The following is a 13,662-nucleotide window of genomic DNA, read 5'->3' as shown; positions in this document are numbered from 1 at the left end:
TGTTATAGGACAAAAGAAAGCAAGATGAAGACCAAAGAAGGAAAGATGAATGTATTACCAATGATTAGCAATTTGAATAAGAGATATAAAGGAAGATCTGGTATCTATAGAGATGGAATTAAAATTAAAAAAGGAAAAAACAAAAACAAAAAAAGACAAACATGGGACTCAAACAGTTTGGAATGTTTGGCAGAAAATCTTAATAAAATCCTCTAAGGAATAGAATGATCCAGATGGATGCAAAAATTGCCTAGGCAGTAGAAAAATTAAACAACAGCACAATTGAAAAAAACATTTGAGAGCTCAACAAAGGTAGTGAAGCTAAAGGACACAGCTAAGAAAAACAATCGAAAAATTATTGTTCTTCCAAAAAATATGAACAAAGTACATTAATATCATAATTCAATATCACATAAGAAACTTCCATGGAATTATTGAAAACAGAGGGCAAAGTACTGATTAATATAATGCATAACCTGTCAACAGGTAAGGAGAACCCTAAATTTTACTCATTCAGAAATGTATGGAATAAACTCCAGAGTTTCAACAACAGAGATGCATTTAGAAGCAGCCAAGAGGAAATTAACCTGATATAAAATGAACACACACACACGACTCATACACCATTCCTCAACTACAATTAGAAGCAAAAGTAGTAGATAGAATGTGATATATTGGAAAGTTAGAAGCAAAAGTAGTAGATAGAATGTGATATATTGGAAAGCAACATTTAGGGGTAGATGGGAGAATTATGGAAACTACAAATAGGGTAGCCAGAAAGAGAAGGAAAAAAAAAAAGAGGGTCATTGAAGCATTTAAAAAAAATTCACAGAAGAGAAGAGAAAGGATCATAAACAAACAAGAAAGCTTCAAAAGTTACATAGAATTTGTTATATATTTATAGATAAAAGCAAGTTATGCATAATGGTGAGTCAGTTTCCTGAACAATTCTCTTTTTATTCTCTTTTACTATGTATGTGGAAATGCTCATTTTATTTGACATTTGATAAATTCAGAATTAAAAAAAAATAAAAGTGAGGGAAGTTACTCCAATATAATCATGTATAGCAAAACAAGATATTTTGTCAGGATATATATATATATATATATATTTTTTTTTTTTACTACCACTGAGGAATTTTTAACTTTCCTATAAAAGAAGGAAGCACTGGGTCAAAATTTTTGCTAGGCAAACCAGCCATCAGTCTTGGTAACTTAATGTTTATATATTCTCTAAGGAGTAAAAAGATTATTGTCTCTTTGATGTTCTATCATACAAAAAAATGTATAGGTATCATGTGAAAAACTCCAGAGAAGAGAAATAGTAGAAAACAGATAATCTCAATGAAAGGAGATCATTGTTCTGCCTTGAATGTGGTAGCCATATATGAAGTTCAAACTAATGAAGAGGTTACAGTATGGGGTATAGAGAAAGAGTAATTCCTAAACTATACCTCTCTCTAGAAATGGGGCAAAGACAGAGAAGTTACAGATGTATACATTTTATTTGGACACAGCAGTCACTTCCAAGTAAATTATACTCCTTCTCACCAGAGTTATCTTTCATTAAAAAACATGTGTGTATGTATGTATGTGTATACATAAACACATGTATATCTCTATCTCTATAAAACTGCCTAAAATGGTGACTGAAAATTTGTGTAACTTTCCATTTGGGAAATTTACCACTTGTTAAAAGAAAGGATATATGTTTTAAGTTTAGCAATTTGGGACTGAAATTGTCCATTGTGTCTGACCTGAGCTTTCCTGTTTTCATTTACATATTTTAATCTTTGTATGTTTTGTTCTTTTGGTCCTGCCTTCCTTAAGGAAGGGAAGATTTGAAAGCATATCAGTAAAAGGAGAATTCAGGAATCTATTTGTGTGGATGGGAGAGGATTCAGATGTGGGTGTGTATCTAAAATGAAGAAACAAAAAAAACCTATGAATCTCTCTGAGACCCAAGAGGTTCACTCATTAACACAAGATTCTCTTTGCTCAGGACACTGGGCATATCCCCTTTTCCTGCCTAACACCCACACCCTGCCATGTTATACCATGGTTGTAGGAGATATTTGTTCCAGTCAGGGCCTCTACCATCATCCATTACTCAGCATCTCCCCACCTATAACACTGGAGTCAGGAAACCAACCATACTTCCCAAAGTGAGATCTCATCCCCTCACTATAAAATCCATAACTTCCAGTTGCCTCAACAAGCTGTGCTGGTAAGAAGATAACTATGACCCAGGAATGATGCACCGACTAGGTGTGACAGAGAACTTGGTGAAACTACGAATGCCAATACCAAGGGCTAACGTCATTGACTCCTTTTTGTATGTCTTCCCATTCTGGTCTGAAGACTATCACCACACTTAATGCCTCTGTAATGAAACTGCTGTGTCCTTTCTTTATTGCCTCTGCTTTCTCTTTGCCCTGTGTGGTTTTGTTTTATTTCGTGTGAATTTTAAAAATACACTCATGACCTATAATAAAAGGCCTATTGATTATTACATTACTGGTTAGTCTCATGAGAGATACTGAAGTGGGACATGGGAAAGACTGGCAAAGGAACAGGAATGCCTGCGTCAAAGAAGGTGCTGTGCTCTTTGAGCAAAGCAGAATTTCAGTAGCTCAAAAGAAACATGAACTGTGCAAATCTAGAGACATCACTCCAAATATTCACGTGGACTATTTGTGCCTGATCTGTGGTAGAGCCTTCCAAGCTTGTATTGGTCTGATCATTCACAGTCTGACACATTGTACCTGGACTGCAACATAGTGATGTCATCTTGGTCCTCTTTGAGAATAAATGGCAACCACCAGAAGTAGACTGGTTCGTCTTGATTCTTGGGTGAAACCTGCCTGAGTCATCTAAAAGATGATACAGATTCATAATTCAGTTTGTTTTCTATTCTTGGTATTGAGGGGTCCATTCTATACTATACCTAATGCATATTTTTTCTAGTTTTGCACCAAAAAAAGGAGCTTACAATATTGTTAAGATTTGGGGGCAGAGTAATCAAATAATCATATAAATTCCTATATGTACTCAGTTGTCCAGCTTTTTATTTTATCCTGAGTTACTTGCCTTTTCCCTGAGCTATAAGGTTAGTAAGTTGGTTTTAATCTATAAAATTCTTTATCTAACACATACAAAGACACACAGTCACAAGGATGATTCCAGATGTTTAAAGTTTTCTTAAATAAATTCAGTTTAATTATTTAGCAAATGCATATAGTTTACATAAGACTTCCTTCTTGATAGCTGTTATCCAACTTTTTTTTTTTAAAGGGGAAAAACAGTTCATTTGTATGAGTGTGTACACACACACACACACACACACACACACACTTGCACTATATGTGTATTAGGACTGAATGGGAACATATATTTAGAGCTGGAAGGGGCCTTAAAAGTACAACCTTTTTTACCCTGCATAGAGTAGTTCACTTTCAGAATCTTCCAGATGGTCCTAACATCCATATAAAGTCCATAAAGACAGAATGTGAACGGGTACAGAAAACTTAACATTTCCTTTAGAGAAGCATCCTATCATTTATAAGATTCACAAAAAGTTCAAATAAGTATAGTCATTAACTGTAGTACCAAGAAATTCTTTTACTCTTTTCATTTCGGTTTTCAACACAACCACTAACAGAATTCCAAAAACGATTTGATTATAAGGGTTCTGTTCTGGCTCTAAAATTCGATGAAAGACCATCTCTAAATTACAGTATCCAAGACTTCCCTATTACCAATGGAAAAATAATGTTTTGAAGACTAGAAAACCAGAAGCAGGAAAAGGTTTCTTTAAAAACAATTTTTTAAAACAAATCACAAAGAGAAACAATAATTAAAAATTTTTTTTCAAATAATAATTTCTTTTGGACAAAAAGAGAGGAAGTTCCTAATTCCCAGAGACATTGGGAAATATATGAGCTTTATTTTCTTAGTAACCAAAAATGGATAAATGTTTAAATTAAATCAAGAAGCAATATGAAAAAGAAAAAGTGTCTAATTTAAACTATACTTCTTTAAGGGCAGCTAGGTGGCATAGTGGATAGAGTACAGGACCCGGAGTCAGGAAGACTCATCTTCTTGAGCTCAAATCTGACCACAGACACTTACTAGCTATATGACCCTGGGCAAGTCACTTCACCCTATTTTAGTTTCCTCATTTGTAAAATGAAGTGGAGAGGGGAATGGCAAACCGCTGCAGTATTTTTTTGACATAAAACCATGAAATGGAGGTCATGGGGAATAGGAAATGCCTGAACAACCAACCATCTTTAAGATCCCTTTACAACTTTAATGTGATACTTAGAGTTTTGGGAGGTTGTTTCAAGCTAATTGTACCAAGTAGTACAAAGAGCACTGGTTCTCAAATGAGAGGAACTTGGGTTTGAATCGTACAATAAAAAATGACATAACATCCATTCGGTTAAATTTTCTAAAACTTAGAATTTATTGAAGATCAAATTACTCATCTCCTTATGGATTCATGTCTGATAGACTTGGAAAAGACAAGAGAGATTGAGCAAAAATCACGTATGTATTTCAGAGTCATAAATAGTAATTGTGACAACCTAGGCAAGCAGCACAAAATACCTTTCAAGTCAACTTTTTAAGACAAATTGATTTGGCAGATAGCATGAAAGAAAACCCCCATGAGTGAAGGTACTGAAACACCTTAGGTTCATGCTGGGGAGTCCAGGGAAGGAATGTCAGGCACAAGTGCACAGAGGTGGGTTAGGAAGTGGTTCACATGTGGTGTGGTGTCACAGTAGCTTCCTATTTCAACTAGTTTTTCTTTTTTTATTCATTTTTACATTTTTAAACATTCATTAAAAAAAATTGAGTTACAAATTCTCTCCATCCCTGCAGTCCCTCCCATACCCGTTGAGAAGGCAAGAATATGATATCAATTATTCATGTGAAATCAAGCAAAACATATTTCCTTATTAGCTATGTTGCAAAAATTTTTAAAGCAAAAAAAAGTGAAAAAATTATGCTTCAATCTGCACTCAAGAGTTCATCCATTCTCTTTCTGGTGATGGATCGCTTTTTCAACATGAGTCTTTTGGAATTGTCTTGAATCATTGTACTGATCAGTATAGCTAAGTCTTTCACAATCCATCATTGTTAAACATTGCTGTTATTGTGTATGATGTTCTTTTCATGTCACTTTGCATCATTAACTAGTTATTCCTGCTAACTAGGTACTAAGCTCAGTTATTTCTATTCCTCTTAAGAAGTGCCCTCTAAACCTCTAAGAAGGTTCTGGAATGTGGCCCTGATTGCCACACTCTAGGCAGTGCTAAATTGATAGAAAAGACCTCACATTTGCTGCTACTGACATGAACATTAGGGTTTAGTTTTGTGAAACAAAACTGTGTATTTGAAGGCTGCTTAGTGAATATATTTATATCAGAACTGCTGCAGCTGCTGCTGTTCTTGTTGTTCAGTCCAATCCAACTCTTCCTGAACTCATTTGGGGTTTTCTTGGCAAAGATGCTAGAGTGTTTTGCCATTTCCTTCTCCAGTTCATTTTACAAATGAGGAAACTGAGGCAAACAGGGTTAAGTGACTTGCCTAGGGTCACACAGCTAGTGTCTGAGGCCAGATTTGAACTCAGGTCTTCCTGACCCTAGGCCTCATGCACAATCCACTGCATCACTTATATCAGAGCTAAGGTGATGTATATAGCTACGATCAGCTGGGCTGCCCACCCTTTTCCCTAACTGGTGGATAAAAAAGCATAATATGTAAGTTCTTCTCCAAGCTCCATTTTTTTTTCAATATTTCTACTGACCCTCTCATTTCTTCAAGAGGTTTGTGGTAGCAGATCACAGAGTCATCTATCATCCTGTCTATTTAACATTATAAAAAAAATGTAGACATACTTATCAAATCTGAAGGTGACATAAAGCTGGGAATGAAAAATATTATGTTGCACAATAGAATCAATATTTTAAAAGATCCAAACAAGTCATAGTGATGAGCTGAACCTAGTAAGATAATATTTGACAGAGATTTATCTCTGTATGTAAAATGTAAAATCCTTCCCTCAGGTCCAACAAACTAGCTGCCTAAGTATATAGATAGGGGAGACCTGGCTTAGGATATTTGACTGACCGTAAATTTGGTGCTCAGTGAGTCACTCTGATGTGACTGCCAAAAAAAGCTAATATGAGCTTAGTCTACATTAACAGAAATAAGGTTTTCAGAACAAGGATATAATAGTCCTGCTGTACTCTATACTGGTCAGATCAGTATTTTTTAATTTTTTTTTTATTTTATATTTTTATTTATTTTTTTGCTTTTTTGGAGTGGGGAGGATAGGGCAATTGGGACTAAGTGACTTGCCCAAGGTCAGACGGCTAGTTTTTGTGTGTATGTGTCAAGTGTCTGAGGCCAGATCCAAACCCAGGTCCTCCTGACTCCAGGGCCAGTGCTCTACTCACTGTGCCACCTAGCCGCCCCAGACCTAGAAGATTTTGCTTAGTTCTAGGTGCTGTTATTTTAAAGGAGACACTGGAAAAGTATTTTATCCAGAAGGGTCTTAAAATCATTTTATATAAGGAATTGTTGGAGAAACTAGGAATGCCTAACTTGGAGAAGAGAAACTTAAATACATAAATAAAGTAACCTAATAACTTAAAGTAATTTAATAACTTAAAGAGAAATTTAATAATTATCTTGAAATATTGAAGGAATAGCATGTAGAAGAAAAATTAGACATTTTATGTTGCTCTAGAGAGCAAAACTAAGACAAATGGATAGAAGCTACAGGAAAACAGATTTAGTACAATATAAGGAACAATGTCTTAACAACTGGAGCTGTCCAAAATGGACATGGGCTGCCTTATAAGGTAAAGAGTTCTCTAACTGGAAGTGTTGGAACAGAGCTGAAATCTCTACCTGTCAAGACTGAATAACCACCTTTGGTCCACCATTTCAGCCAATATGGGTCTGTTGCAGAGAGAATACTTAAATTGAGTGGGAAGTTATTCTGGAATATTGCACAGATGTGGTGATACTGTTCTTTTGCTCAAAAATTTCAGTGACTCCCTACTGCTTATTAGGTCAAGTTCTAATGCCTTTGTTTAGTATCCAAGGCCCTCCACATAAACTGTGACCAACCTAAGCTTCCAATCTTAGCTCACATTACTCTCCTTCACATACTCTAACTAATTTAGATTATTCTCTTTCCCATATATATATATATATATATATCCTTCACTTTTCTGCCCCCAAGTATTTATTCATGTGATGTCCTAAGTATGAAGTGCCTTCCCTCCCTCTCTTTGCCTTTTGAAATCTTAACAATACTCTACACCTGATTCAAGTGTTGGCTTATTACATGAAGTCTCTTATCATCCTTCTTCATCCCACTAATGTTGCTAACAACATCCCCTTCTGACCTCATGGAGTACTTTGCTGTGCATATTTCAAAACCATCACACAATGTTATATGTTAGCAGTATACATACATACATACATATATATATATATGTTTTTTCTCCCAATCAGATTTCAAACTCAGTGAGGGCAGGAATTATGTCTTGTTAAACTTAGCATTTCTCCAAGCACCTAGGATACTGTTCTGCATACAATAAATGTTTTAAAATTGTATGTTGAATTCAGGGGTGTGATGGAGCCAGCTCTAACTGGCTTGCTGAGAGTCAGTTGTTGAATTTTCAGCATGAGCATTTATACCTCAGAAGTCAGCAATCACTAAAACAAATCAAATATTTTATTGATTGTTTAGGCATAAAAAATTGTTAATGATATACATTAAACTTAAAAGTTTGTGTGTGCTTTGCTCCACCACTCCAACCTGGTTGCTACACATTTATCAGTAGACCTTGATTGAATTGAATCATAAAAACTGTAACATAGGGGCAGCTAGGTGGCACAGTGAATAGAGCACCAGCCCTGGAGTCAGGAGGACCTGAGTTCAAATCTGGCCTCAGATACTTAACACTTACTAGCTGTGTGACCTTGGGCAAGTCACTTAACCCCAATTGCCTTGACCTCCCCCCTCCAAAAAGCAAAAAAAAAAAAAAAAAAAACAAACCAAAACCCAAAACAAAAAAAAAGATTGTAACATGTCAGACCTAGAAGAGGCCTTAGAGATTGTTTAGTCAGATTCTTGTATTTTACAGATGAGGAAACTGAATCCCAGAGGGTTAAAATAACTTGCCCTAGAAAAAAACATTGAGACAGACTAAGAATTTAAAATTTCTAATTCTTAGTTTTATCTTCTTTCTACTTTGTCACAATCTTCTAAATAATCTCTGAGTCCCTAGAATTCTGATTACATAAAGATCTAGTTTATACCAAGCAAAAGCAAACACTCTGTCTTCTTTAGGTTTTTGTGACACCACATTCTCCCTACTTGTTTGACCATTCTTCCTCAGATTCTTGCTGGATCTCCATCTATGTGGAGATTGGTGTGCCCAAAGCTCTATCTCTTCTCTTTTCTCTCTATACCTTCTCCCTTGGTTACTTTATCTGCTCCCATGGGATCAGTGATCATATATATACAGATGATATATATCCAGCCCTTGTCTCTCTCCTACATTCCAATTCTGGATCATTTAACTGCCTTTTGGATAACTTCACCTGGATGTCCCACAAGCTTCTCAAAAGGGTAAAAAAACACCCCACTTTTCTTTGCCTTTCTTTTTAAAAAATTGTCTTCATTCAACCTCTATTCTAGAAGGAAGTTTAAACTCTTTTGCTTGGCATTCTAGGACCTCATTTCTCTTTCTTACATATTTCTTTTAAACCCATCTCAAATGCCATATCCTCCATGAAGTCTTCCCTGATCTCCCATTGAGACCTCAAAATGTTTTTAAGATTTTGTTTCTAATATCTTAAATGTACTTATCACATAATATTGTATAGTATAGTTCTCTGTTTCTGTGTGGCCCTGGGGTCGGAAAGACTTAAGATGAAATCCTGTCCCAGATGCTTCCTAGGTAGGTGATCTTGGGCAAGTCACTTAATGTGTCTGCCTCAGTTTTCTCATCTGTAAAGGGAGGATAATTATAGAACCTCCTTCCTAGGCTTGTGAAGATGAGATAATATTTATAAAGCGCTTTGTGAACCTACACATATGATATAAATGCTCACTATGATAATCTCCTACTGCCTTTCAAGGCACTTACACACAGTGGGTATTTAATAAATATTAAATGAATGAATCAATACTACCATGGACAAGGTACTATGGAGGATACAAATAAGTGTTTCTGAACCAACATAATACCTTTATTTTCTCTCCTCCCACCAAAGCTAATAATGTTCTTTCCTGAACCTCTTCTACCCTTATCATGTATTATAGTTATTTATATAAATGCCATATACCACCCTCTTAACCCTCCCTAGACTGAAAGTCTATAAGCGTATAGGCCAACAATAACAGGCATGGTATATTATCTATTTAGTGTCTTCTATGTGCAGGACACTGTAATGCACACAAAAAACATTCGCTGAAATAAGACTGTTCCTACAATCAAGAAACTTGCAATCTCCTTAAGGAGATAGGAAATATATACATTAAAAGATGTATTGTAAGGCAATATATGAATGGCATAGACAGTAGGTGCTATATTCATTCATATAATGAACTAAGGTGAGGTTAAAATAAATAAGTTTTTCCAAAAAGTAATGGCACTTGATCCTGTCCTTGGAAATTGAATGTGATTTAGGCATATAAAGGAGAAGAGGAATGGTGTTTTAGATGAAAAGAATTGCATTGGCAAAGAGATTAGGATAGTTGTTTGGAGGGGACAGTGAGTGGTAGAATTATTCTACTGGTGTGAGGAATAGTATAGGGCTAACAGTAGAGGACCTTAAATATTAGGTACAAGTATGAATTTTAACTATCACAATAAGGAACCATGGAAGTTTCTAAGAAGGAGGAGAGGTACGAAGAAAATATTTAAGGAATCTTATTCTAGCCATGGTATGGAGTAGTGTCTTTTTAGGGGTGTGGCAAATAAACATTATGGCATAAAGGAAAAAGCACAGAATTTGGATCTGGGTTAGAATCTTATTTCTTCCACAGTTACCAGTTTAGCCTCCAGGAAGTCTCTCCCTCTTCCGGCCCCACTCCCTCCCTCCCTCCCTCTCTCTCTCAATCTTCACAGCCCCCCACCCCCACCCCCCATTTCTTTTATTTGTAAAATGAGAGGACTGGAATATTTAAATGCTAAAGGCTCGTCCGGTTCCATTAATCGATTAATCAACAAATGCTCATTAACTACAAAATCTATGAAGCCTCTTAAGACTACAGTCAAGAAAGGTGTTCCTCTGTGTATCACAAGGGTAAAGAGACAACCCCAAACAGCTTCCTTTCTTCTTCTCCACAAGTGTAAATAGATGCCAAGTAGCCTCTTTACTCTTTTGGGAACAAAAGAAAAGGCTTTTCTCTACAGGAGTTCGGTTTATTTTGTAAATGACAAAAGACATAGAGGTACTTCCTGAAACTTTTGTTGTGAAGGCTCAGGATTTTAAAGTCTCAGCTTGACCAATAGAGACATACTGCTTCTCAAAGACCCTATGTTTTACTTTAAAACATAGAAAGAGCACTGGTTATAAGATCTGGATTTTAATGCCCTTAAACTAGCTGTATTACCTTGAGCAAGTCCCCCAAACTCTCTGGGTCTCATTTTACCTCCTCCCTAAGAGGAGCTGGATGAACACAATTTTTAAGGGCCTTCCTAGTCCTAACATTTTATTAGTCTAAAAGCAAATGCCATCAGTATTTTTATTCATCCAAATACATTTTTAGCATGAATAGTAAGGAATGTGTAACCATTCTATATAAAGCCTCTTTTTCTCCTTCACTAGGTCCAATTCCTGTAAATACAGCAATGTCCACACAAGTTACAGTGAAAGGTCTCAGCGAGAGACCTTTCATAATTCAAAAAGTTTGACCTGGTATTCAGCCACATTTTGTTGGTTTTGAGTAACTTTATACCACTTTAGAAAAAAAAAAAGACACACAGTGACCTTTTGTCCCAGCAGGAGTTATCCTGTTCCTACTCTCCAGAGGGTCTTACTAGCTGCAGATACACCAGGAGGAAGTCTAAAGGGATTACAGATGTGTGCATGTTCACAGCTCAGCCAGTAGAACTTTTTCCCCTCTGTCCATTCTCCATGATGCCACACTATTAATTCTGAGAAAGTGAAACTTCTGTGCCTTCACCTGAAGGGAACCACTGTCCTTGACTCACAAGGAGGGAACACCTTCCCCCCACACACCCCAATCATATTTCCTGTTTAGCAATATGTTAATAAAATGCTCTGTTTAGCAATATGTTAATAACATGAAAAGCTACTAAGGCAAAAGGTTATTTCAAGCCTAGATTATAACAAGAAGTGAACTTTTAAACACCAACTCAAGTCTCCTCTTAAAAAAAAAAGAAATGGGGGATTCCCATTATCTGCTTGAATGGAAGGGGAAATAGAGGGAGAAAGATGAGAAAAAGAGGAGGAATAAAGTGACAGCACATGGGGGGTGCTAAATAACACCTCTGGAATTGGGGTTGGGGAATAGGTGAGGCAAGAGGCTAGGGGGATGGGCAGGTCCATTCACTGCTCCCACTATAAAGGATAAGAGGTGAGTTATGCCTTTCCAGTCTCAGGAATATGTGTGCATGGGAGAAAGGAAAATCATTGCTATTTCCTAACAGCCCTGGGATATGGGATGTGGAGAGTAGGGAGGGTTCTCTCTATTTATGAAAATCTTGGTGAGAATTTGTGTTGGAAAACCTTCTCAGAGAGAGACCTGGGTTGGTGGGGGGAAGAGACGATAAGGTATCTCCTTTATTAGTGACAAGACTTGATAGGTGAAGGAAGTATTATGGCGGGGCAGACCTCGGCTGAGCAGGGCAAGACCTCCTCTATGGGAGGGAGAACCAGACAGATTTGTATGTTAGGCGGGAGTGGACACATAGGGTACCAAAGCCCTTTGCAGGGAGAAATGAACATTCTACTCTTGGGGTGGGGGTAACAGCCTCCTTTGTTGGTGGGTTTGACATAGTCCTTTACTGGAGGAGGGGGGCTTGCTGGGTGGGTAGACATACTCCTCTAATGGGAGAGCATACATTGTTGGGAGGGGGTGAACTTCATCCTCTGTTGGGGTGCAGATCCCTTTTTGAGGGTACCTCTCTACTGGGGGGCTGTCTCCTCTCTTGGGTGGGGTGGACATATTCCTCTGCGGACGACGTGGGCAGACTTCTTGGTTTGGAGGACAGATGCCTCTCTTTCGGGCTAGGAAACACCTCTATTGTGGGACTCGGGGCTCCCTTCCCTCCCAAGGCCAGGACAGGTCAGACCTCCTCCCTCCGGTAGATCCCGATGCTCCGGAGCTAGCGGGCAGATCCCGATGCTCCGGAGCCAGCGGCGCGAGCCTGGCCAGGGCTGGGGCTAGGGCGGGGGCCGGCTGGGTCGGGCCGAGCTGGGCTACTGGACAGCAGGGGCGGAGGCAGCAGCCGCGGCTCTGTCCTCTTCGGCCTCACTCACCGCACATCTTGTCGGCTCCGGCTCTGCCTCTTTTTGTGTCTCGTGCGGGCGGCTGTACAGGCGATGTGTCCACTGTCAGATTGTCAGCTCGGCTCGGCTTTGCTCTGTTCTGCTCACCTCGGCTCAGCTCCGCTTGGCGCCTCTCTCCCTCCCTCTCCCTCCTTGCGCTAGTTCGACTCCCTCACAACGTCCCGCGCCCGCCCCGAAGCACGCCTCTTATGTGCAGCGGGGCCAGCCAGTGGAGTTGGGGAGGGGGGCGGTAGGGGAGGTGGATTGGGGAGTGAAGGCTCTGAGCAGCGGCTGCACCTCCTTTTCTGGCTCCTCATTGGCTGCAGGTTGTCTTGGGAACGGAGGAAGGGTGGGAGGGAAGATCCCTAGGGGAAGAAAGGGGGGGGGGGGCGATGAAAGATAGAAGAATAAGGGTAAGAGAATCAGAAACTGAAAACGAGGGTGAAAGAAGAGGAAAAGAGAGAGGGAATAGAGGGAGCTAGAAAGGAGGGGAGGGGAGAGGAGAAAATGAGAGTAGTGAGAAAAGGAGGGGAGATGGAGGAAAACGAAAGAGAGGGAAAAAACGGAAGAAAGAGAGGAGAAGGGAGAGGGAGCGGGAACTCTGAGCCTAATGGGTGGCGTCTGCACTGGTGGCACTGCATCGTATAGTGGACAGCAGATGGCCTGACGGCTGTGTGGGGGCGGTGGGGGTAGAGGACGGCGGGCGGTGTCAGGAAGTGGGACCCAGGAAGGCATTTATGAAATGTCTGGGAATTAGGCTCTAGTCATGCGGGCTTGGGGGTGGGGGAAAGGGAGGCTGGGAGCAGCCCCCAGGGCACCTTTGGAAAGCTAGCCCACCCAAGGGGAGCTGCCTTGGGGAGGCATCCCCACTTACCTGTTGGACCAGTAGACTACGGGGAGGTATGGGAGGGGGAAGGGGCACCTTGACAACCCTCATAGCTATGGGGTCGAATTTCCTATCCGTCCCTGCGTCTTTTTATGATTTTGTCACAATACACCTATTGAGTATATTTTTCTGGGGTTTCTAAAGTAGCAACATTATATGCATGTGCAGTCTTGGGGAAAAAAATAAATCCCCCACCCCGGGAAAATATTCCTTGGCCTCTGGCT

General features: G+C 39.2%; 1 protein-coding gene across 1 annotated transcript in view; it reads right to left on the bottom strand.

Moving 5' to 3' along the window:
- Positions 1-12,771, bottom strand: part of GFPT2 (glutamine-fructose-6-phosphate transaminase 2) — a 63,549-nt gene extending 50,778 nt beyond the window's left edge. Inside the window, exon 1 of the mRNA XM_069077798.1 lies at positions 12,544-12,771. Coding sequence (XP_068933899.1) covers positions 12,544-12,550 — 7 coding nt within the window. The 5' untranslated portion in view covers positions 12,551-12,771. The remainder of the gene's footprint in view (positions 1-12,543) is intronic.
- Between the last annotated feature and the right edge of the window lie 891 nt (positions 12,772-13,662).

This window comes from Petaurus breviceps, unplaced genomic scaffold, assembly GCF_028583685.1.
Source record: "Petaurus breviceps papuanus isolate PSGF00001 unplaced genomic scaffold, PetGlider_PUasm1.0 90994, whole genome shotgun sequence".
NCBI classification, from domain to species: Eukaryota; Metazoa; Chordata; class Mammalia; order Diprotodontia; family Petauridae; genus Petaurus; species Petaurus breviceps.
Note: the sequence above shows the minus strand (reverse complement) of the source record. Positions and strands in the feature narration are given on the sequence as shown.